Source organism: Camellia sinensis, chromosome 11 (genome assembly GCF_055761805.1).
Source record: "Camellia sinensis isolate YWXY chromosome 11, ASM5576180v1, whole genome shotgun sequence".
NCBI lineage: Eukaryota > Viridiplantae > Streptophyta > Magnoliopsida > Ericales > Theaceae > Camellia > Camellia sinensis.
The window spans coordinates 38,024,652-38,050,245 of record NC_138971.1 but is presented as its reverse complement, the minus strand read 5'-3'; the positions used below and the strand labels follow the sequence as shown (position 1 = coordinate 38,050,245).

The window sequence follows — 25,594 nt, the reverse complement described above, 5'->3', positions numbered from 1 at the left end:
ACTTTCCACACGAAGCCTAAGAAATTAATCTCCACTATACATGACACAAACCTAACATAAATCCCACACAATACAAATTAATTCCTACCACGTAATCACGCAGCAAGAAAATTTTGGAGGCAAGTCTGGGTCCCCAGACTTTCCTTTTCAAAATTCCCTCCAAAGAAGCCAGGCCCCCAGCATCGCAGATTTATATGTTTTAATTTTTTCTAAACCCCCTGAGATTTCAAAGAGAGAGAGAGAGAGATGAGCAGTGAGTTGTGTTCAGGTGTCCGACTTCGATTGTTGGAGTTCCTCATCCACTCCGCTCATGTAAGTAGTATCTTCCTCTTCAATTCTTCTTTCTCACTAAATCCCTCAAAACTAACCCTAACATAGCCCCTCTGTTCGTTCTCATTCATTTCTTTCTAGTTTTTATTTTTTATTTTAAAAATGCTTTGGTTCCAACTACAGGAACTTCAAGTTCGTCCGATCGTCAAGTACTCCGCATTTTCACTCTTTGCTGATCGATTCTGCCATTCTCTCTCCAAGTCAGTTTTTTTTTTTTTTTTCCATTATTGGACACAGTTTAGTGTTGAATTTCAATAATTTGTGGATATGAAGGCTGATATGTGATTTGTTTTACTCTTTTTTGGCTATAACCAAAATTAATGAAAAACTAACACTTATTTAACATAAAAACAAACTAAATTTAAATTAGCAGAGACTGGATTTGTGTTAGGCTCTAGTGATGTTTAGATTTCAGTCTCTCAACTTCACAACTGGAGCTATATATCTGTGTTGCATTGTCAATGGTTTGATATGAATCATATAAATTTAAATTTTAACTATCATGTTTTCAAATATTATAATATGACTCTTGAAATTAACTTTAAAATAGAAGCCGCTATTTCCACTCACCTAGGAAGCATGGATATAGATATGATACGGATACGGCCATACGACAAAACCTAAAAAAATAAGATACATATATGGCTAGGATACGTTGGTGAAAAATATATTTTTTAAAATTATTAGTAGTGAGTTACACATAAACTAAAGAACGTTGAGAAACTACACTGTAATTTATAATGCAAAATACTAACCCTTAAAAATTAGGTATTAATTTAAACTAGTAGCTTGTTTACCTTTTAAAATTTCAATACGTCTTGCAAATATTTCATTTATGTTTATATTACAATAATATAATAATCCACAACTTGTTTCTGTACTTTTCCCTGTAGCACTAGTAAAAAATATTGTATTCAAGTTTACTTGTTTGTTTTGTTTATTGATATTTAATTTTACTATTGTTATATTCTGTTGTTAATTCTTATTTTCTATGTACTTAAAGGAGACATGCATGAAACAATTAGGATACATCAATTTGACAAAACCTATTATTTAAGTAACTATGTTCTTCTTATCAAAGAACTAAACAAAGTATTAGAAAAATATTTTTATATTTGTCCTTACAACTATATTATATTATAATACTATGTAAGAAATTCTACAATTCTAATTTTGTAAAACAAGTAAAACGTGACTTGGAATATTTGATATTTCAAAATTAAGCATTCGATACTCCAAAATTAATAAAAAATTAATTAAGAAGTATCCGATACTTTTAATAAGTATCTGATACGTATCTGCGAGTATCAAAGGAGTATCGGTATTTGATACGGATACGATACGGATATTTCACCCTATTTGAAGTATCCGTGCTTCATAGCACTCCATTTTGCTCCAAATACACTCCTTTCTCTGTCTTTTTTATACATAGTTATATTAATATCCTTTCACACAAAATACACCTCTTGAAAAAATCAAAATTCCAAAGGTATTAATATAACTATATATAATAAGGACGAAGTGTATTTGGAGTAAAGTGGAGTGAGAATAGCGGTTCTCTTAAAATATTAAAATAACACCTATTTGTCCCTACTTTTTCCACAAAAAATTTAAAATTTTTTAAAAATTAAAAGGTACATGCCATGTGGCGTGACCCGTACATGTTGCTGCCTTGTTTATGTCACATACTTGTCCAACACGGCAATGGGCACCTATTTAGAAGTATTAGTGCTTCATAGCTTCTACTGAAATAATCCACCATCATGGTCTTTGTCACCATTCGAGCACTCACCAAACAACCACAATCATTACTTAATTCCTAATTTACCACCACTAAGTCTGACACCCTCAAACCATTACCACCATCTCTATTAGACTATCACCAACACCTCTAGCACCATTTATACCAAGTTTCAACTCAAATATCCACAAATAGCACCCCTTGGCCACTTCTTATCTCTCTTGCAGTGTAAAAACCACCTATGTTACGGCCCATTGTGACAAACCTTCAATCGTGATGCAACTGTATTTCCCTTGAGCAAAGACGGAAAAAAATATAAAATAAAGTACACAATTGAGTGAAACTTTGATTTGATCTAATTTAGCACTAGTACTTGAATTGAATTGAATCTATAATTTGCATTCAACTTTGAGTTGATCTAATTAGCTCTAGTACATAACATGACAAAAACATGATGCAGATATGACAATTTTAGAAAATGAAGGACATGATACACTGGAAATACATGCAAATTATATAATTTAATATAGCATATTCAATGAACCTTTTCTTAAAATCATATAATTTTATTCAAATACATCTCAAGGTTAGAAAATGGCTGTTATTTTTGAGGTTGAAAGTTTGAAATAGCTCTAAAAATTATAATTTAATGTCAAGAAATATAAATACATGTATTCGTTTAAATCCTTTGTTACACAATGACAATTTGGGTTACTCAGCTAAAATTTTGCTATGTTATTGCTTTCTTGCTCATCATCACGAGAATGACCAATGCAAGAACTAGTGTTTCCTTCACCGAATCCTGGTGGCTAAGTTGCATAATGTTAATGCTTGATGATTTATACAAAAGTTCTCTCTTTGGTCACTTGGCTTCATCTATTAATTTGGCCACTTGGCTTCCTTTCATTTACTGTCAAATGCTTTTGAATTATACTTGGGTTTGATAGTTTTTTAAAATGCTGCATTGATACCCAGTTACCAAAATGGAGGTCACCAGCAAATTTAAAATCATTCCAGCAATCTTTACTTGGTTAATTATTATTGAGCTATGATTCAATATTTGTTTATCTTTCAAAAAATTTAACTGATTTTTGTAATTATGTGACTCTTGCATGACTATAAAGGCTATTTCCTTGTGTTTTCACATACTTGCCATGCAACATTATTGTCATAGCATAAGTTGAATGCCCTTTAAGTTTGTAACCAAGTTTATGCCCATAAGTTAAAAAAAGAATTGTTTCTAAAAACTTTCCAGTCTATGCGTTGAATTATTGCATAGAGGAAGGGATGACTAAAGGACATGCCCATACTCTTAATCTTAGTGGAACACACTGTTGCTTTGGAAGAGAAACTTAATATTCCACTATATCAAATGAAGGGGATTACATTGCCCCTTTTATAGATGATAATACTCATCTAATTTATAGGGATATTTACAACTTACCTAGAATGGAATCAAACTTATCTAAAACAGAAAGCAATATAACAGGAAACTCTTATCTACAGATTTGGTAACAGACTACTAGAATCCCCTAAAATCGTGGGACCAAATCATGATCTGTTAGCTATAGATTTCCTCAATCTTAGCCACTAACAATGTTGACAGATCATCAAACTAATTAAATCTTCCAATAATTCTACACTCCCCCTCAAGCTAGGCGGTAAATATTTATTAACCCCAGCTTGGAACTCAGATCATCAAACGTCTTTCTCGGTAGGACCTTGGTAAGAATGTCAGACATGTGGGCACGTACATCATCTTGATTGTCCCTTCTTCTATCTTCTCCTTTATGAAATGTCGATCAATCTTCACGTGTTTTGTTCTATCATGTTGTACTGGGTTCTTGGCAATGCTGATTGCTGACTGATTATCACAAAACATTTTCATAGTTTCTTCATCTGAAATTTTTAATTCCTTTAGCAACCTTCGTAACCATATTCCCTCACAAATGCCATGTGCCATTGCCCTGAATTCAGCATCTGCACTGCTCTTAGACACCATCGATTACTTCTTACTTCGCCATGTAACAAGGTTACCCTACACATATGTGCAATACCCTGAAGTAGGTCTTCGGTCTTGTACTGATCCTGCCCAATCTGCATCACTGAATACTTCAATATCTCTTCTTTGATTCTTCTTGTAAAAATATATGTATTATTGATTGATATTAATTGATTTTCTATCTATTACAAATGGTTCCTTATATAGATGTAGGTGTAGTGGATGGTGTGTATGTATTATTGATTGATATTAATTGATTTTCTATCTATTACAAATGGTTCCTTATATAGATGTAGGTGTAGTGGATGGTGTGTAGTGGATGGTGATAGTGGTGTAGTGGGTTAGGTTTAGTGGAGTAGGTGAGGTGGTAGTGGTGTAGTGGGTTAGGTTTAGTGGAGTAGGTGAGGTGGTAGTGGTGGTAGGTGATGGTAAATTCTAACAGCCCCCCGCAAACTCAAGGAGGATAGAAACTAACCAACTTGAGTTTGAAGAGAGGAACAAAACAAGAAAATACATAAAAATAAAAAAGGATAGGAGACACTGTATGGTCGTGTCAGACCGTTGGTGAAGACACTGTATGGTGGTGTCATAACGTTGTAGAGGACACTGGATGGTTGTGTCAGACCGATGTAGAAGACAGTTTATGGGGTCATGTCGGACCGTTGTAGAAGACAGTTTATTTGGGTCATGTCGGACCGCTGTAGAAGACAGTTTATTTGGGTCATGTCGGACCGGTGTAGAAGACAGTTTACGGGGTCATGTCGGACCGTTGTAGAAGACAGTTTATTTGGGTCATGTCGGACCGGTGTAGAAGACAGTTTATTTGGGTCATGTCGGACCGCTGTAGAAGACAGTTTATTTGGGTCATGTCGGACCGTTGTAGAAGACAGTTTATTTGGGTCATGTCGGACCGGTGTAGAAGACAATGTTGTGACAGTAGTTGTGACAGTTTACGGAGTCTTGTTGGACCTTTGTAGAAACTAACCGGAATCAATGTCGGGACAGTTTACAGAGTCTTGTCGGACCCATAAAGGAGCTAACCGGAATTAATGTCGGGACAGTTTACAGAGTCTTGTCGGACCCTTGTAGAAACTAACCGGAATCTATGTCGGGACAGTTTACAGAGTCTTGTCGGACCCATAAAGGAGCTAACCGGAATCAATGTCGGGACAGTTTACAGAGTCTTGTCGGACCCCTAAAAAGTCGCACCCTCAAAAGGTGTGCCCAATTTTTCAAAAAGGCGTGCCATCAAAAGGCGTGCCCAATCCATAAAAAGGTGTGCCATCAAAAGGCGCGCCCACTTCATCAAAAGACGTGCCCGACAGAAAGCGTCGCGCCATCAAAAGGAGCGCCTGACACGCGGCGATGCACGTGATTGACAGAGCGCGTGTCGGCCTCGTCGTCTCTGTCTTTATAAACCAAAGCGAAGTCTGAGGCTGAGGCAGAAGTTGAGACAAAAAAACTGAGAGAAACCTTTGAAAAAACTCTTCCTTTGCTGAGAGAGAAACTCTGTAAGACGCTGTAACCAACCCGTCTCTGAAACACTCAGCAACATGGCCTCTTCTTCCCGTCCAGCTACCCAGAACATGGCCTCCTCTTCCCGTGGTCTGCTCACGCTCTTTCCAGAACTGAACGAGTCCACAAGAGAAATAACTAGTGCGGTGGCCAGTGAACCTCAACCAAACACCTCTGTGTTTGCTCCGTTGAACTTTCCGATGCGGTCGGTGGAGCAAAAAATGGCGGTGCAAACTGATATTGAGGCCAATCTGTAGAAATTTAATGTATAAAGAGAAATGATTGTATTATTGATTGAGATTGATGTGTTATATTATGGTTACAATGATTCCTATATATAGGAGAGGGTGAGTGTGTAGTAGGTGAGGAGTAGGTGAAGTGGAGGTGGTAGTGGTGTAGTGGGTTAGGTTTAGTGGAGTAGGTTTAAGTGGGTGAAGTAGGTGGAGAGTAGGTGGATTTTAACAGCCCCCCGCAAACTCAAGGGGGATAGGAACTAACCAACTTGAGTTTGGAGAGAGGACACTGTATGGGGGTGTCATAACGGTGTAGAGGACACTGGATGGCGGTGTCAGACCGATATAGAAGACAGTTTATGGGGTCATGTCGGACCGTTGTAGCGGACAATGTTGTGACAGTTGTTGTGACAGTTTACGGAGTCTTGCTGGACCCTTGTAGAAACTAACCGGAATCAATGTCGGGACAGTTTACAAAGTCTTGTCGGACCCATGAAGGAGCTAACCGGAATCAATGTCGGGACAGTTTACAGAGTCTTGTCGGACCCTTGTAGAAACTAACCGGAATCAATGTCGGGACAGTTTACAGAGTCTTGTCGGACCCTTGTAGAAACTAACCGGAATCTATGTCGGGACAGTTTACAGAGTCTTGTCGGACTCATAAAGGAGCTAATCGGAATCAATGTCGGGACAGTTTACAGAGTCTTGTCGGACCCTTAAAAAGTCGCACCCTCAAAAGGTGTGCCCAATCTTTCAAAAGGCGTGCCCAAGTCATCAAAAGGTGTGCCGGACATGATGGCGAGGCACGTGGGCGCCTTGGCTTGCGTGCCCGTTTGTCGGCTGGTGGCAAGAGGCGCGCGATGCGCGTGGCTGCCTCGGCTATTTAACCATGACAGAGCCTGAGGCCGAGGCAGAAGCAAAAAAACTGCGAAATCCTCTGTAAAACTCTTCGTTGTGCTGAGAGAGAGAGGCTGTAACACTGTTGTGTTGAGAGAGAAACTCTGTAATACGCTGTAACACTCTGGTGCCCAGAAAAATGGCCTCGTCCTCGTCTTCCCGTGGACTGCTCACCCTCTTTCCCGACCTCAACGAGTCAACGAGAGAAAGAACTGGTGTGGTGGCACTGGAACCTCAACCAAACACCGCTGGGTATACTCCGTTGAACTTTCCGATGCGGTCTGTGGAGCAAAGAATGGCAGTGCTGTCGGATGTGGAGGCCAATCAGTATACTTTGAAGGTATGTGTGGAAAGCATGACGGCGGTCACAAACCTGTCGAACCGGCTGCAGAGTAGGACTAATGAGGTGCAACAGTTAAATTCCCAACTGGCTCTGCTCCAACGCATGTATAAGGATGCGCGAGCAGAGATAAGTGTGCTGAAGGCGGAAAATAAGGAACTGAAGCGGAAGGCCACCGTGATGTTCCGATTTGGAGGGCCACCATATGCTGCAGTGGAGGAGCAGGGAGTAGTGATCATGCCCAGTGGAGTGGGAAACACGGAGGCAGCACCGTCAAGGGCCGCCCATGACAGAGGCAAAAAGAAGAGACCGGCTGCAGAGTAGGTCGGTGGGTGGCCGTCTGCAGAAAAGAAAACAAATCTGTTGTTGTTGTGATGGTGATCTTGTGTGGTTTCTTTTTTTTTTTTTTTTTTTTTTTTTTTTTTTTTTTTTTGGTGTAAAATTGTGATCGGGGTTGATCCCTAAGATGAATAAAATATGGTTTGGTGTGCAAAGCTATATGGTATGAATGGAATTTGAAAAAGATTAAGAATAATGTGAAAGAAAAATAAAGAAAGAAATAATAAAAATATATTTGAAATCAAAATGAAAGATGGGGAAAAATAAGGAAAGTGGTTTGGAGAAAATAAATAAAAAATAATGGAGTTTGAAATCAAACGGAGGAGAGAGAGGGGACAAGCCCATGTGAGGGAAAGAGGGGTTTAAAGAAAGTGAGGGAGTGGGTTGATTAAAACAAGGATTGTGGGTTTGAAAGTGGAAAGATGAGAGAGAGAGAGTGGGGTACATGATGGGTATGTGATAAAATAAAATATAAAATCAGTGGGTGGAGCATATGCATTAGCATAATTAAATCCATGCACCCGAAGAGGACTCTCTCATCCACCGCCCAGACCACCATTGAAATCGATTCCCTTTATGAGGGTGTTGACTTTTACTCCCCCATTACCCGTGCCAGATTTGAGGAGCTCAACATGGATCTCTTCAGAAAGTGTATGGAACCAGTTGAGAAGTGTTTGAGAGATGCTAAGATGGACAAGAGCACTGTTCACGATGTTGTTCTTGTTGGTGGATCTACCAGGATTCCCAAGGTCCAGCAGCTATTGCAGGACTTCTTCAATGGGAAGGACTGTTCACGATGTTGTTCTTGTTGGTGGATCTACCAGGATTCCCAAGGTCCAGCAGCTATTGCAGGACTTCTTCAATGGGAAGGACTGTTGCTTATGGTGCTTTTGTCCAAGCTGCTATCTTGAGTGGCGAGGGTAATGAGAAGGTTCAGGACCTCTTGTTGTTGGATGTTACCCCACTTTCCCTTGGTTTGGAAACCGCTGGTGGTGTTATGACTGTGTTGATCTTTGTATGTAGAGAAGTCGCCTCTGGTGGCGGCGAACTGGAAGCTATATGTATTGCTAGAGATGACAGCGGAATAGGTTGAGGACCGGCGGACTAGGTTGAGGACCGGCGGACTAGGTTGAGGTCCGGCGGGCGGCCAAGGCGAGGTTGCCGCCCGCCGGTGACGCGAACAAAAATACTAAACTCTTAACCTTGCTCTGATACCATGTAGAAATTTAATGTATAAAGAGAAATGATTGTATTATTGATTGAGATTGATGTGTTATATTATGGTTACAATGATTCCTATATATAGGAGAGGGTGAGTGTGTAGTAGGTGAGGAGTAGGTGAAGTGGAGGTGGTAGTGGTGTAGTGGGTTAGGTTTAGTGGAGTAGGTTTAAGTGGGTGAAGTAGGTGGAGAGTAGGTGGATTTTAACACAATCAGTATACTCTGAAGTCCTGTGTGGAGACGATGACGGCTGTCACAAATTTGTCAAACCGGCTGCAGAGTAGGACAAATGAGGTGCAGCATTTAAACGCCCAACTGGCTTTGCTCCAACGCATGTATAAGGATGCGCGAGCAGAGATAAGTGTGCTGAAAGCAGAAAATAAGGAGCTGAAGCGGAAGGCCACCGTGATGTTCCGATTTGGAGGTCCACCATATGCTGTAGTGGAGGAGCAGGGAGGAGGCAACTTGCTTGGTGGTCTAGGAAGCACGGAGGCTACACCGTCAAGGGCCGCCCAGGACGGAGGCAAGAAGAAAAGACCGGCGGCAGAGTAGAGAAAAAATCCCACTGTGGGTGTGGTTGTTGTGTTGGTGGTTTTTTTTTATTTATTTATTTTTATTTATTTTTTTTTTTATTATTATTTTTTTTTTATGATGTAAAATTGTGATCGGTGAAAAGAATAAAAGATGGTTTGGTGTGCAAAGCTATATGGGTATGAATGGAATTGAAAAAAGATTAAAAATAATGTGAAAGAAAAATAAAGAAAGAAATAATAAAAATAGATTTGAATAATGAAACATATATTAAAAAATATATATATACAATAACGAAAGTGGGGAACAAGGAGTGCACCATAAATTTTATAAAAAAAAAAGTTTGGGCGGTGGATGCAAAGTGAGGAGAGAGTGTTGGGCTGTGTGGGTGGAGAATAAGGAAAAGAATCATACAGCTGTGTGTGTATTGTATGGCAGACAAAACTGAAATTCAGTCCACCAATGTAGAAAACCAGCCACCATATTGATCTGCCCCACGTGCTAATCGGCTCAAGTTTAAAACAAAACAATAAATAACCTCTTGGAGACACTAGCAACTGTGGGCCCATGTGTTTGAAAACACATACATAATATATAAATATAAGAAACTCATATATATATATATATATATAAAAAAAACAAACCAGCCCATGTGCATAAACTTTGAACCACGCTGTCAATCATATCAAAACTTAACCCAATTTTTGAGTTTCCCTCCATGCTACTACCATGTGCCGAACCAAAAAAAAAACTGCACAAGAACCAAACAACCCCTCCTGCAGTAGCCAGCTCTACAAAGACTTGAATGGTACACTCAACCAAACCTCAAAACCAGCCCACGGTTTACTACGAAACCACCCACAACTCAGATTAAAATAATTAAGAGAAGTGGGGACTGGAGGCCGGCTGGAAATCTGGCTCAGGAGTTCCTGAAGCAAAAGCTTGATGAAAATGATGAAAGCTATGCAAAACCTGTGCTTGAAACAGAAGTGGCCAGCAAGCAAGAGGTTTATGCAGGAGCAAGCAAGCGGGCACTCCCTGAAAATGGCATTTTGATTAGTGGCTGCCAAACCGATCAAACTTCTGCTGATGCTAGCCCATCTGGCAATGCTGATGAAGCTTATGGAGCTCTCAGCAATGCAATTCAGATGATAATTGCTGAAACAGATGGTACTGTTAACAATCAGGAGCTTGTATTGAGGGCCTGGGAATTGCTGAAAAGTCAGACATTTCTGCTGCTGCTGCTGGAGCACAAGTGGATGAGAAAGAGAAAGAGATTGACGAGACTGGGGTGGAGCCACGTGACATTGATTTGGTGATGACACAGGTAGGTGTATCAAGGGGTCAAGCTGTCAAGGCTCTCAAGACTCACAATGGAGACATAGTCTGAAAGTATTTGGGTAATGATGGGAAGGTATGTGTAGAAAATAAACGGAATAGGTTGAGGTCCGGCGGGCGGCCAAAGTGAGGCTGCCACCCGCCGGTGAAGCGGAATTACTAGGTTATCAACCTTGCTCTGATACCATGTAAAAATATATGTATTATTGATTGATATTAATTGATTTTCTATCTATTACAAATGGTTCCTTATATAGATGTAGGTGTAGTGGATGGTGTGTAGTGAATGGTGATAGTGGTGTAGTGGGTTAGGTTTAGTGGAGTAGGTGAGGTGGTAGTGGTGTAGTGGGTTAGGTTTAGTGGAGTAGGTGAGGTGGTAGTGGTGGTAGGTGATGGTAAATTCTAACACTTCTCAAAAAATAATCCTTTACCTGGTGTTAGTTTTAGGTATCTTAGGATTCTATACACTGCCTCTATGTGTTCTTCATTTGGATTATTCATGAATTGACTTACCATGCTAACAGAAAAATCAATATCTGGTCTGGTGTGAGACAGGTATATAAGTTTACCAACTAGTCTTTGATATTTGCCTTTATCCACTAGTGCACAATTTTCCTTAGTTCCTAGTTTGGTTGTTGAATCCATAGGAGTATCAGCCGGCTTACATCCGAGCATTTCAGTCTCTTTTAAGAGATCCAGGACATATTTTCTTTGGGAGACAGAGATTCCCTTTCTTGACCTTGCGATTTCCATGCCTAGGAAGTATTTGAGATTCCGAAGGTCCTTGATTTCAAATTCTGTAGCTAAAAGACTTTGGATAGTGCAGATTTCCTCCTCATAATCTCCTGTTAGAATTATGTCATCCACGTATACAATGAGGACAACAAGTTTTCTTGCAGGAGAGTGTTTAACAAATAGAGTATGATCCGTCTGACATTGAGAATAGCTATGCCTCTTAGCTGGCTTTGTGAATCTCTCAAACTAGGCTCTTGGAGATTGCCTGAGCCCATATAGAGATCTTCTAAGTTTACAAACTTTGTTGCGTATAGTTTGTGTCTCAAATCTTGGAGGAATTTCCATGTAAACTTCTTCAGCTAGGTCTCCATTTATGAGGGCATTCTTGACGTCTAGTTGATGAAGAGGCCAATCAAGATTTGCAGCAAAAGATAGTAGAACCCAAACTGTGTTTAACTTGGCTACAGGGGCAAATGTCTCCTCATAGTCGATTCCATATGATTGGGTGAATCCCTTTGCAACCAGCCGTGCCTTGAATTGATTAATACTCCCATCTTCATTATATTTGACTGTGAACATCCATTTGCAACCTATTTGACGTTTTCCAGTTGGTAATTCTGAGATTTCCCAGGTTCCATTCAAGTGCATGTATTTCTTCATACACTGCTAATTTCCACTCAGGTGAGCCAAGGGCTTCTTGTATGTTATTGGGAACCTGAATGTTGTCGAGGTTGGCAACAAATGATTTGAACTTCGGTGACAGTCCTTCATATGACACAAATGTGTATATAGGGTGTTTTGTGCATGATCTTACACCTTTTCTCACAGCAATAGGAATATCTTTATCATAATTAGTTAACTCACTATGTGAAGTCTCGGGATTAGAGTTACTTGATGGATCTTCACTTGATCTAGGACTTGGATCAGATTCTTGGGCTTGCTCAAGAGATGCTTGTTGTTCCATCTCCTTTTGGTTCCTTCTCCTCCGTGAGTAGGTAATCAACTCATCATTCTTTGTTGATTGAATAGTGTCCAGATTTTGAGGTGGATTAGTAGGGACAGGCAGATTGTTGGTTTGATCTTGAGAAGGAGTTTCTAGGAAGAGATGTTGAAGAGGAATGGATTCAGGATTCAGCGATGGGCGAAATTGGTCAAAATTAGGAGAGAGGTGAGATGATTCTTCAATATCCCAAAGCTGGTATTCCTGGGTAAAATTAGGCTCCCCCTGAATATCAGATTTGGGATAATAAGGCTGGTACTCAAAAAAGGTGACATCCATGGAGTGATAGTACTGTTTAGTGACCGGTGAGTAGCACTTATATCCCTTTTGAGTTGGAGAGTACCCAAGAAAAATACACTTAAGGGCTCTAGGATCAAGTTTATCCCTGTGTTGTTGATGGACATGAACAAAAGTTGAGCACCCAAAAACTTTGAAGGGGATAGTGGAGATGAGACGGGTATTGGGAAGGGACTGAAGTAGGATTTGACAGGGAGTTTGAAAGTTGAGTATACGAGATGCCATCCTGTTTATGAGATATGCCGCAGTGAGGATGGCTTCACCCCAGAAAAATTTTGGTACATGGGTAGAGAACGTAAGGGAGCGTGCAACATTTAGAAGATGCCTGTTTTTTCTTTCGGCAATTCCATTTTGTTGAGGAGTGTTCACGCAGGAACTTTGGTGAACTATACCGTGACTCAAGAGATAATCATTAAGGATGGATTTGAAATATTCTTTGGCATTGTCAGTTTTCAAAATCTGAATTTTTTCTTGGAATTGTGTTTGGATCATGGTGTTGAAGTTTTTGAAAATCTAACCTGCCTTTGATTTTTCTTTCATGAGGAAGACCCATGTAAGTCTAGTGTGATCATCAATAAAGGAAATAAACCAGCTAGAACTAGTAACACTCTTGATTCTAGATGGACCCCATACATCACTGTGAATCATTGAAAAGGGTTGGGATGCTTTGTAGGATTGATTGGGATAAGAGTTACGAACATGTTTAGAAAATTGACAAATCTCACACTGAAACGCATTTGGATTTTTATTATAGAATAGTAAAGGAAACAACTTCTCAAGATACAAGAAATTTGGATGACCTAACCTATAGTGCCACAACATAATTGCACTATCATGATTAGAACGACTAACAAAAAAAGAACTAGGACTATTGGACACTGAACAATCAGATTGGTGAGTTGCTCCTTGAAAAGGATCATTAAACTTGAGAAGATAGAGCCCCGAACACATCTTAGCACTGCCAATCATCTTCCCCGAGTCCAAGACTTGAAATTCACACAGATTTGAGTCAAATTTAGTAACACAATTGAGATCCCGAGTGAGTTTACTAATGGATAGTAAATTGCAATTTAAATTTGGCACAAGAAGAACTGAGGCAAGTGTGATGTTTTTTGAAACTCTAACAGAACCTGTACCAGCCACCTTTGAGAGTGAACCATCGGCTATCCTGACAGTTAAATTTTTATAACATGGACTATAAGTAGAAAAAATCTTCTCATCTCTAGTCATATGATCTGATGCTCCCGAGTCTATAATCCATGGACTTAGCTTCTCCTTTTTAACATTGAGAGCGCTTAAGAAATTACCTTTGTGTGCCAAGGAACCGGTACCAACCACAGTGGGGGCAAGGGCAGGCAATGATTGGCTGAACAGTTTCTGTAATACTTCTAGTTGTTCCTTGCTGAAGGGAGTGGGTTCGGTTGATGGTTTTTCATCCACTGAGACGAGATTGCCCCGTCTTTCTCCGTCATTGGCAAATCGGGAAGGCTTCCAATCTGCAGGTTTGCCATGGATTTTCCAGCAGGTGTCCTTGGTGTGACCAGAACGTCGGCAATGATCACACTATGGCTGTCCTTTCTTTGGTCTGTTGTCATTGTTGTTGTATGGATTTCCTCTAACTGCAAGGGTTGAGCTCTCAGGATCTGTCACAGATTCTTGAGAGCCCATCATGATCTTCTTTCGACTCTCCACTCTATGAACTTCTGAAAATGCTTCCCGGATATTCAGCAGTGGTTTGGATCCTAAGATTCTCCCTCGTACTTCGTTGAGATTCTTATTTAATCCAATCAGAAATTTGTATATTCTTTTCCGTTCAATAATCTGTCTATACCTGATTCCATCGTCAGGACAGGTCCAATTGTGCTCCTCGAACAAGTCCAGCTGTTGCCAGTAGCGGTTGAGTGTGTTGAAGTACTGAGTCACCATTAAATCTCCTTGGCAGAAGTCATGGAGAACACTTTCCACCTCGAACAATTCAAATGTATTCTCATTGTTAGAATACATTTCCTTGGCAGCTTCCCAAATCTCCTTTGCTGTTCCATAGAGAAGAAAATTTTCTCCAATGTCATTTGTCATGGAATTAATGAGCCAAGACATGACTATGTTATTTTCAGAATTCCAGATTTTGAACTTCTCATCATCCTTGCTTGGTTTGGCAGCAACTCCGTTGAGATAATCGTCTTTTCCCTTTCCGCATATGAACATCATTACGGAATGGGACCATTGGAGATAGTTGTTCCCATTCAGTTTGTGTCCTGTAATGGGCATGAGGTTACTATCTGCACTACTGTTGCTGGAAGCCATGGCTTCTTGATTGGAGGTGATTTGGGAAACGAAAGCAGTTGAGTCACTTCTGCCGTATTTGGTCATATGAGGCAATTAGGGTTTAGAGAATGCTCTGATACCATGTCGCTTTGGAAGAGAAACTTAATATTCCACTATATCAAATAAAGGATTACATTCCCCCTTTTATAGATGATAATACTCATCTAATTTGTAGGGATATTTACAACTTACATAGAATGGAATCAAACTTATCTAAAACAGAAAGCAATAAAACAGGAAACTCTTATCTACAGATTTGGTAACAGACTAGTAGAATCCCCTAAAATCGTGGGGCCAAATCATGATCTGTTAGCTATAGATTTCCTCAATCTTAGCCACTAACAATGCTTACAGATCATCAAACTAATTAAATCTTCCAATAATTCTACACACACTAATCTCTTTGAGGGACCAATGAATCTATAAATATGTGAACTTATACAAATATGATGGTATTATTTACAGGGGGAAACAAGACTCAAGTTCATCATTGAAAAATCTGAACTAAATCAATCCAAAGGTTTATCTATTGAAAATACGAGAATTGAGATTTAGAAATTGTATTCAATGTCCCTCTGCCTTACCTGTCAATAGTTATTATTTTTAGTGTTTGAGTCGACCAATCATAGAATGAACAAACTATAGAATTTGAAAAACATGTAAAAAACTCGAACATGCTAAACTCAGCAAAGGTTTTGTCACTGAGTTAGGTATAAGAGCCTGATACACACTTTGTATGCTATGAGGATTATAATTCAGAAATGTTGAGAATGCTTTTGTACCAGAATTTAAGTATGCTAATTGATTGTCTATGAGTGGAAGATTTTGTTTTATACTTTTCTAGCTGGAAAAAAAAAGTTTGTTTCATGTCTTTATTACTACAAATTTGTGACCATTAACTTGTACTTGCAATGATTCAGACATAGCAATGATATGGAAAACTGGCTTTTACATCCCATGAGGGAGAGCAACCTGCAATTATTTGCCCTTGTTTCTATATGGATCTCAAGCAAAGTAGGTTATCATACCTTGTTTATCATAAGCTTTCATCATTAGGGTGTAGTCTTGTATTTCTTACTAAATTAATGGGTTGCAGATGCATGATTCTCATCCCCTATCTGTAAAATGTTTGAAATCTTTGGGAGACAAGATGATTAAGGAGCAACATTTTACAACTCGTGATTTCTTGGAAGCAGTAAGCTAAATTTCTGTAACTCCTTTAAAAAAAACTTCAGCTCTATATTTTCCATTGTTGTGGTTAATGAAGATATTCTGCAGGAGGTGGTCTTAATGCAGGTAAATCCCATAGAATAGAACTATAGTGGATGGTTGCATTTGTCAGCTTCAACTGAGATGTTTTTCTACTCTTTCTCTTCTTCTTGGAAGGTATTGGATTTTGAGATTGGTACATCTAATATTGCTTTTATATTCCTTGAGGAGCTTTTCATTCAGTTCAAGTGAGTTTTTTGTTGTGTCGTCATTATAAAATATGTTGGCAATCATATGGTTAGGGTTTAGATTAGTTTACTGTTTATTCTAATGGGTCACGAATTCTGTCTTTTCTGTCTTATATGAGTTTAGGGGAATTGCAACGGTTGGGAAACTTGTAAACTTTGAAGCATGCATGGACATCATGGATCTTCTCTATGAGAAGGATCAGACATCAGCTCTTTATAATTCTCCCAAATATCTTGCTGCATCAATACTGGCATGTGCATTTACATTTCTTATTTCTAATTTAATAATTCAGAAATGTTGCACTTGCTATGTCTTTTTACTTTGTAATAGTTTTGGATCTTTTGCAGGTTGCTTCATATGTTATCACAGTTCCAAAACAGAGATGGGAATTTCCTGTTCTTCCTTGGGGTAATATTTCTGTACTCGAAATTTCTCCGGTCGTCTCTTCTATTTGATCTACAGTTATCATTTTGTGTTTCTATGGTTATACCAAAAAAATAAGATGTTATGCACAGTCAGAAACACTAATACCAATCATTATGTTCCGTTCTATTCTGATTAGAAACCTACTAGCCACCAACTAAATCTGTATTACAGAAAAGTGATTTACTTGAGGCTTTTGTATAGCTTAGATTTTTCACGGTGTAAAAGACAGCAGTCTAGCAAAAACAATAGGAAGTTTCAGATGATTATGAATAGACAGATTTGGCTTTTGGGTTATGATGCACGGACACTTCAACTTAGTTGCCATATTTGTGTCTTAGACATGCCGGGATACATATTGGACATGCCACGTGTCCTATTTTTAAAAATTATTTTTTCTCCACTTGGACATGTTAGGGACACGTCACCATATTAGGCCTCGTTTGAGGACTTGGCTATTTTAGTTTGCTTTTTGGCTATTTTATGAAATGAAAACAAGTTGTGTTTTTGATGCTTTGTGAATTTTTTGTAGTTGAATAGATGGTTGTAAGATAAAAAGTGATTGATTGATTTGTAAGGTGTATCATTTTGTCTTATTGGTTATTGGTTATTGGATGTTTTAGCCAAAATAGAAGTCCCCAAAGGGGATGGACAAATAGACAATAGGTAGTAGGAGTAATATAGTCTTTCAATTTGTTTTTGTTTTTATGACCTTAAAATAATAGACTTTGGAGCTATTGTCCAAAAAATTTCAAAATTGGACATTTGGCTGAGTACCTATAAAAATATATAATTACTCTTTGTCGTATCCACATGTACTCTCATTTTTTGAAATTTACCGTGTTCCATGGTGGTGCTATTTTTTGGAAATCGACTATAAATGACATGAACAATGGTGATTTTCTTGATCTCGCTCCTCTCTTTCTCTCTCTCTCAAACTAGATTTATTGCAAATCAGATTTAGATTTATTTTTCAGTGATAAATTTATCCGTTTCTCCTTTTTTTGTTTCTTTTTTTTCCTCCCCTTGTGTGTGGGAGAGCAAGGTGAGTTCTTGTAAGTGAGTGAGTGAACATTAGTAAGAGTAAATTAATCAAATTTGTCGTTTGTAATTTCACTATATGTGTTTCTGATAAATTTATTAAATTAGTCTATGTCACCTTCTCTGTGTATATGTCTGTGTGTAGTTGTGCTTATGTGAATGAATAAGTATATAAGTAAATGATAGTGAGGCTGTGTATGTAGATATGAGTGATTGTGCGAGAGTGAGTGGTGGAGGTGGTGCCAATGCTGATGTGGTGGAGATAGATGCTATTTTTGTTCAAAAAAAGGCTGAAAAAATGTTGTCAGAAACTATCGTTGGAGGAGTCATCGGATATGATCACCGACAGCCGGATGTGATTGCTGGCAGGGGAGGAGAGTCATAATAGCGTTGATAATGGAGATGAAGGTGAAGGAAGGATATTTTATGGATGTTGATAGGTGAAAAAATAAAAAGACTTAGGCCTCGTTTGACAATTGAACTTTTTAGCAAAAAAGTCAAAAAGTTACTAAATTAATCAAAAAGCCAACAACTTATACCAAATAGTCAAAGATTCTCTTTTCTCTCTACTTTTTGCACATCTTTTCGTAAAAAGTTAAAAAGTTATCCTAAACATATTAGTTTTTTTTAGCTCATATTTTAGCAAAATAGCCAAAAAGTTACTAAATTAACATGTTCCCAAACGAGGCCTTAGCCTCCGTTTGGGAAGTGGGTTGACTTTTTAGCTTTTTGACTTTTTGGTTATTTTAGTCTGAGGCTAAAAAGTCTGGTTTGGGAAGGGTTTTTTAATTTTTTTTGTGAGAGAGTAGTGTAATGATTATGAGTTGGATTTGATGTTTTGTTTTTTGTGTCTAAAATAGTTTATTTTTTTTTTGTGACTATTTTAGCCCCTAACCCACCAAAACCAACTTCCCAAACTATGCTTTAGAGATAATTAAGTTTGATAAGTTTGGACAACAAGACTGACCCGTAAGTGCCTCGTTGACTTTCAGCTTTTTTCATGGTATGAGTCCACTGATGCATTTGACATAGGTCTGGGCTGAAAGGGCTTCCTTTGTTGTCGGGTGGGTTGTGGATAAGTAGCAGAAGATAGGCCTTTGGTATGATCGGTGATGTTAACCAGCCCATAGGGACAAAAGTTTAATGACAATTCATGCCTCTCGTGGTCTTTGCGGCACTGTAATATGCCTCGTGGTCTTTGTGGCACTGTAATTAAAGCTATGGAGCATTTTTTATTTGACATGACTCTTTGGTGTCATTTCATAACATTGTCGGCTTTTTTTTTTCTTCAAAATTACGCGAATCAAGTCTTCATTTTTCTTTTCGGGTAAAAAACAAAATTTTAAGTGTGTTTGTATTATCAATTTAGGTAGAGTTGAAAAATGATAGGAAAAGTGTGGGTAATAAGTGAACAAAATATAGTCACATTTTATATAATTTTTTTCTTCTAAATTCTTATTCAAATCAATGATCTAAATACAATTTAAATGTGTATAAAAATGTTTTAAAATAAATGAAAATAAATAAAGAACCATATTGATATGTTGTTAGAGATGATGGTTAGCGGTGGATGGTGATGGATGTGATAGCTCACAGTAGTGGTGGCAGAACAGGCAGTGATCGATAAATCGTTGGAAGGCACTTGGAGTTTGTTGGAGTGTGGTTGGAGTCGAAACTAGTCATTAGCCGTCCAATAGCCAATGATGTTGATAGTCAGGTAGCTGGTGGCAGTAGTGGGGTGGTGGCCAGAGGGAGGGAGAGAGGAGAGTAAAAATTTATTTTGAAAACAAATATTAAAAAAATGTTATTTTTCATTTTTTAAAATCAATTTCACTTTTTCTAAAATGAGAATAATATATCTAATAAATTATTGTTTCAAGTTAAAAAAAAAAAATGAAAACAAAAAAGAAAAGCATTACCAATTGAATAAAAAGGTGTATGGATAAGGTTGATATATTGACCACCGGCCATATCAGATCCTCTCATCAGTGGGCCTACATCAAGGACGTCACTGTAGATTATATTGTTTGTACGAACAGTATATTGCATCTCAGATCAGATGTATTTGTTCACTGATGGTACCAAGTCAATGGAAAGGTGATTCTCTCACTGCCAAAGTGGGTAAAATTTTTCAAAGTCTTTGCTGGCCATTTTTCTTTCTTGGACTGATGCCCCTTGTTCTTGGGCATTGATTTGAGCCCACAAATCTCACTTGATAATTGTGTCTTTGGAATTTTTTTCTAATAGGGTGGTTGAGGGTCCTCTAGTGGAGTGAACATGGCAATTGTTAATTATTAAAATGACTTCATAGGGTTATGGCCATGTTTATTTGGATAGATTTGATTAATATTCTTAAGACTGATAGTGTGGGTTATCAATTTTTTGAATTTTGGCCTTGTATGGTAGTATTTATAAGTTAATTTATTTAGTTTATTTGATTAAAATAAGTTGAATAATGATGTTTAGTTGTAATTTTAGATTATTTTTTTCAGCTTAGTTGGCCAAAAAAATGTGAGATTTTCTTTAGTTATAATTTGTAACTTTTTTAGAATGTTTAAAACTCTTAAATATGTATGGGCAAAATAGTTCATTTTCTTTAGAAAAATGTTTGGGGGCCCTAATTTTGTGGCTCAAATGTGGCTCAAATGGCTAAAACGACGTCGTTTTGGCCATTTTGATGTTGTTTTGTACTCAAAACGATGTCGTTTTGGCCATTTGAGCCACATTTGAGCCACAGAATTTGGGCCCTCTACCATTGCTCTTTTCTTTAGTCATAATTGTAACTTTTCAAGGCATCTTAGATATTTGCACGGGCGCACAAAAACCAAAAAAAAAAAAAAAAAAAAAAACCACTGTCTGACAGCTTATTTAACCAATAGTTTCAGTTTTTTATTTTATTTTATTATATATATATATTATGAACAGTTATACCAAACAGATTTATAATTTATTTAAATTTTTTTAAGCTAATAATTTAAAAAGTTATAATCATAAAAGTTAACTTATAAGTGATGCCAAACTAGGCCTTTGTATCTTGTCCTATGTTTGTTTTGACCTAAGATTATAAAGAGTGATTAACAAAATTGTATCAATTTTATAATCTAGTTAATTAATCCGAACCTTTTGTCCATCTCCATTTTGTATTTAACCCCTTTCTTGTTATTCAGTAATCTCTCATTGGAGATAACATGTTCGGATAGATTATTAGTCTGAATTTTAATTTTGTTAGCCAAACGTGAAATAATATATTTTGTTGGATTATTAATATTTTTTTGGGTAAGTTATTTATAATTTTTTACCAATACAAAAAGGGAATGACATTATCATTAGCTACACATTCTTTTTTAATATAGTCAAGTATAAAAAATGATGATACAATTGAGCACATTCTCTTATTTGCATTAACTTACAAAACATCGGAAGAAATTAACATACAGGAAGAAATCAAAATTCATTTCATTTTGAGTTTCAATAAATGGATTATGGTTAGGTTTATTGCTAGGGAATTGTAGCAGTCTCTATTAATTAATTTATTAAGCTTTGCTTTTGAAATAGGCATTAAATAGTAGAATGAAGTAGAAGGGAAAAAGAACCATACCTTTATGCCAATTATTAGACTTTTCATAACTACCCTTCCGATGCATAAAGAATTGGCTCGTAAAATGATGTTCCAGCTAATAGCTGAAGTTGAACCATCTTAAGATGTGATTGAAGTTGATTTCATGGACCTCGCACTAATAAACCTGATTTAGGGTTTCTCTCTCAACCAGGACTTTGATTATATGCTCTTTTCTCTTAAGATGTGATTGAAGGTGATTTCATGGACCTCCCAATGATAAATCCGATTTAGGGTTTCTCTTTGAGGAAAAATTATATTGTAGTTCTGGGATAAATTTATATGGTGCCCTATTTTGTTTTTTTATTAGTTGAAAGACTGGTGTCCACTACTGTTATGTTGACTTTTACAAGACAACTAGACAAGTGTCATACATTAAATAGTGTGGACTACTACTCTTAAAACCACTAAATAACTTCTCCTCAATGAGGGGCTTTTTTTTCTTAATTTTTTTTTGATAGCATAAGTATACTTCAAGTTTCCAAAACATGTGATTTATTGCACTGTTAGTCCCTAATGTCAGGTGCTATTCAAAATCAATAACAACCGAAGGGTTATTTTTGAAATTTTACAAGAAGCCACAATAAATCAAAATAAACGAATGTACATATGTTCTAAAAGTATGCATTTTGGTCATTAAAATATGCATTTTATTTTAGTTTAGTTTTCAAAGGATGCACTTTTAATTATGTTACATCTTACTTTTCTTTTCTATTCTTTTATTTTTATTTAAATTATGAAAATATCTCACCTTATTATTGATTTTGAATAGTGTTAATCAAGGTTTTAAAAAGCGGTCGCAACCGTTACGTAACGCCGTTACGTAACGGTTTTGGCGGTTACCGCCACCCGTTACGGCCGCTTTTGCAGTGTGATTGAGATTCACAGGTGTGTCGGCCGTAGCGGCTGCCATGGCGGTTGTAACAGCGCCGTAACAGCCGTAACGGCCTGTTACGCACCATTACGTAACGGTTCCAAACTGTTTCTTTCAAAAAAACACACAAAAAAAAAACTGAAAATGGGGGAAGAGAGATAGAGAGAAGAGGGAAGATAAGAGAGAAAATGGAAGAGCAAGAGATAGAGAGAGAGAAGAGGGAAGATAAAGAATATGTTATTGATTTGTTGAAGCTGTAAGACCTATGTTATTCTATTCAGCTGCTATCACTCAACCATTTTGTTTGTATGTGTCCATCTATATATTGTTTGAAAATAATAATAATAATAATTGTGGTCATTATTTATTTGGCTTGTTGAAAATATGTATATTTATATATATATATATATATATATATATATTTAGGCACTTATTTATTCCCTTACTTTTGTTATTGTTTATCTTATATATAATAGTTAGTGACTGATTTTTTGTATAATATAAAGTCATTAATTATTAAAATAAAATGTAAAAAACTCAGTTTATAGTGATTTAAAAATATCAAATATATTGGATCATACTTAAAAATTTACAAAAATTGATCAATATTTATTTTTAACCCAATAAATATGATCATGGAAAAAAAATATGTGTATCGATAAGTTTTTTTCAAATTGTGCGAAAAATAAAAAAATTCACGGTTCCGGTTACCGCAACCGTTACACTACGGCCTTTACACCCCGCAACCGCAACCGCGCCACCGCAACCGCTTTTCAGAACCTTGGTGTTAATGCTAGAGAGTAAAATGTAGTAAATCGCATACTTAGAAGACCAAAGTAGAACAATTAAAAAATGAAGAAGTAAAATATAACAGAATACATACTTTAAGAATCATTTGTGTGACGGGTATGGAGAAGAGGACCCGCCAAGTAATGGAGGTGAATAAACCTGCAACAACAGGTGATAGGTGATACCGATAGAGATTAATGAAACTATTCTATTCAACCTCGCCTCTAACAAGGTTTGAACTTCCAACCTATCATACAAGGGTTAGGTTGGTATCACAATGCCCTAGACTTATTGGATTAAATATGTTAAGGATGCTACAACATCCTACAAGATTTTGGAATTTTGTGTATAGAGGGCCCTGTACCCTTTTCCACCAGCTGTATCTAGTGGTCATAATACATCAATGTCTAGTGGTGATGAGTTATGATAAAATTGTGTGTCAAATAGGTCTCAAGCCACACGTGTGAATTCAACACTAATTGCTAAGCTAGGGAATGTGTTGGGGTTACTTGGGGTAGGATAGGAGTTGTATTTATTCCCCTCTCTCTCTCTCTCTCTCTCTCTCTCTCTCTTCACAGGCTGGCTGTATTGTCTGCCTATCCTTATCAAAAAAGCATCTAGTGAGCGTGGCAATTGCTGACCTTGACTATGATTAATTGGTCATGGGGGTTCCCAATTCGACCCACCATTTGCTGCATTTAGTAATCTTCCAATCCCAAATCTTTAAAAGAGAAATGATTTTGATGTTGTTCTTATGTGTGTATGTTTATGTTAATAATTCTATCTACCTACCTCTTAATACTTGGGTCCTTCCTATTCTCTTATCATTTTCCTTGCGATCAATGGCTTCACCAAACGCCAGCTCTCTTTCTCTCTCAACTCCAATTGATACCTTTGGAGCTTTGACTTCTGTTCTCTACTGTATTAGGAATAGATACGACCTATTGCACCAATACAGTATTTATACGAGCTGAAGTTTCCAACAAGGTTTAATTATAACAAGATGGCCAAAGTGGAGTGTGATTAGAGAACTTTACAATAGGATATTTGTTGTAGTTTATAGAGCTACTTTTATTTTTATTTTTGAAAATTTGTATTAAAATGTTTAGTGCATTTTTTACCTGTAAAAATTACACCAAAGAGGTCCATTGTCTATAAATTCATGGAAATATATAAGAGAAAAAAAGGGTATTTGGATAGGTGATTGCGCTTAAAGAACCTACTGATAATGTTAACTTCAGGCATATGCTTTGAAAGTTAAGGTTTTTTTTTTTTTTGGTTTTGTGGTAAGTAATTTGAAAGTGAAGTCAGCCAACTTATCACATAAAAGAATGTACCCGGAATTCCAATTACAAGGTCGAATATGTAAAAAAAAAAAAAAATAGACCTTAAATTATAATATGACTAGAATTTTTTAGTTTCAGAAGAAATTCTTAAATGATGGTTATTAAATTTAAAAAAAAATAAAATTGGGATAAATCTATATAATTTGAAAATATTTTAAATTGATATTAAAATAATAAGTAGGTTTTAGAAATTTTGGTGCTGTCAATGGTTCCATCTTTGGTCACAAGAGATACAGGAGTCATTTGGGGCCTAACTTTTTGTACACACAGGTCACATGCAAGTTCTGCCTCTTGTTTTTTTGTCTCTAGAAACAAGGTTTCTTATTAATTCAGTGTAAACAAGTCTTTTGGGTCTCATTAAACTAGATACATATATTTCAACTGTATGAAGCATCTTGGTCATCAAATTTAGCCTGATGTTGAACTTTCTATTTATTTATTTTAAAAGGATAAATCACACTCACCTTAGAAAAAAAATATAGTTAATCTTACATTTTTAACATAATTATACTGATCTCTCTTAAGATTTTAATTGACATAACAATTAAGTTTTTTTCATTAGTAATTGTATGATTGAAAAAATGATATTGTCATATATTTTCTACTCAAATGTATATTTATCTTTGTTTATTTCAGTGTTTACCTATCATCCACATTAGTTTTAGTCATTTTAATCTTACTAAATAGGTGGTCCGTGTAATTATATCAAAAGTGTGGGGCTAATTGTATTTTTTTCAAACTTTAAGGGAGGTGAGTAAAATTTATCCTTATTTATTTTATATGGTACTAATTTAATATTACCTTTAAATATGTAAATAAAGAGAGAGCAATGATGAGTAGTCTTCCTTTCAAGAATCAAAGCACATAATTGAGATGTGGGAGGTCTGTCTATCCCCACATGCATAAATGTTGATAGTAGTAATTGAAGATCCTTTTGTTTTTGTATTTGCAGTGAAGTTTGTAACCTCATGCAAAGAAGAGGATATTATAGAAATTGTCAGAGACATTCTTCAGCATGTATTTCAGCCCTCTTCTGTGGTGTAAGAGCTGCTTTCATTGTAGTTGCTATAAATCATCTGCCATATAGCTATATAATAAGTTTGACAAAGAATGAGTTTCAATGCAGTTTCTATTAGATCTCATAAAATTTGACATTGCTTTACTTTGTGCAAAAAGTTTGGTAAATTGGCAAATTTTGGTAGAA

General features: G+C 36.8%; 1 protein-coding gene across 1 annotated transcript; it reads left to right on the top strand.

Moving 5' to 3' along the window:
- On the top strand, positions 1 to 25,594 carry CYCJ18 (cyclin J18). Its single transcript, XM_028241062.2, has 9 exons — positions 1 to 312; positions 454 to 530; positions 15,764 to 15,857; positions 15,940 to 16,038; positions 16,122 to 16,139; positions 16,230 to 16,300; positions 16,425 to 16,551; positions 16,649 to 16,709; positions 25,343 to 25,594. The coding sequence occupies exons 1-9, from the start codon at positions 247 to 249 to the stop codon at positions 25,432 to 25,434; spliced, it is 705 nt and encodes a 234-aa protein (XP_028096863.1). The 5' UTR covers positions 1 to 246; the 3' UTR covers positions 25,435 to 25,594.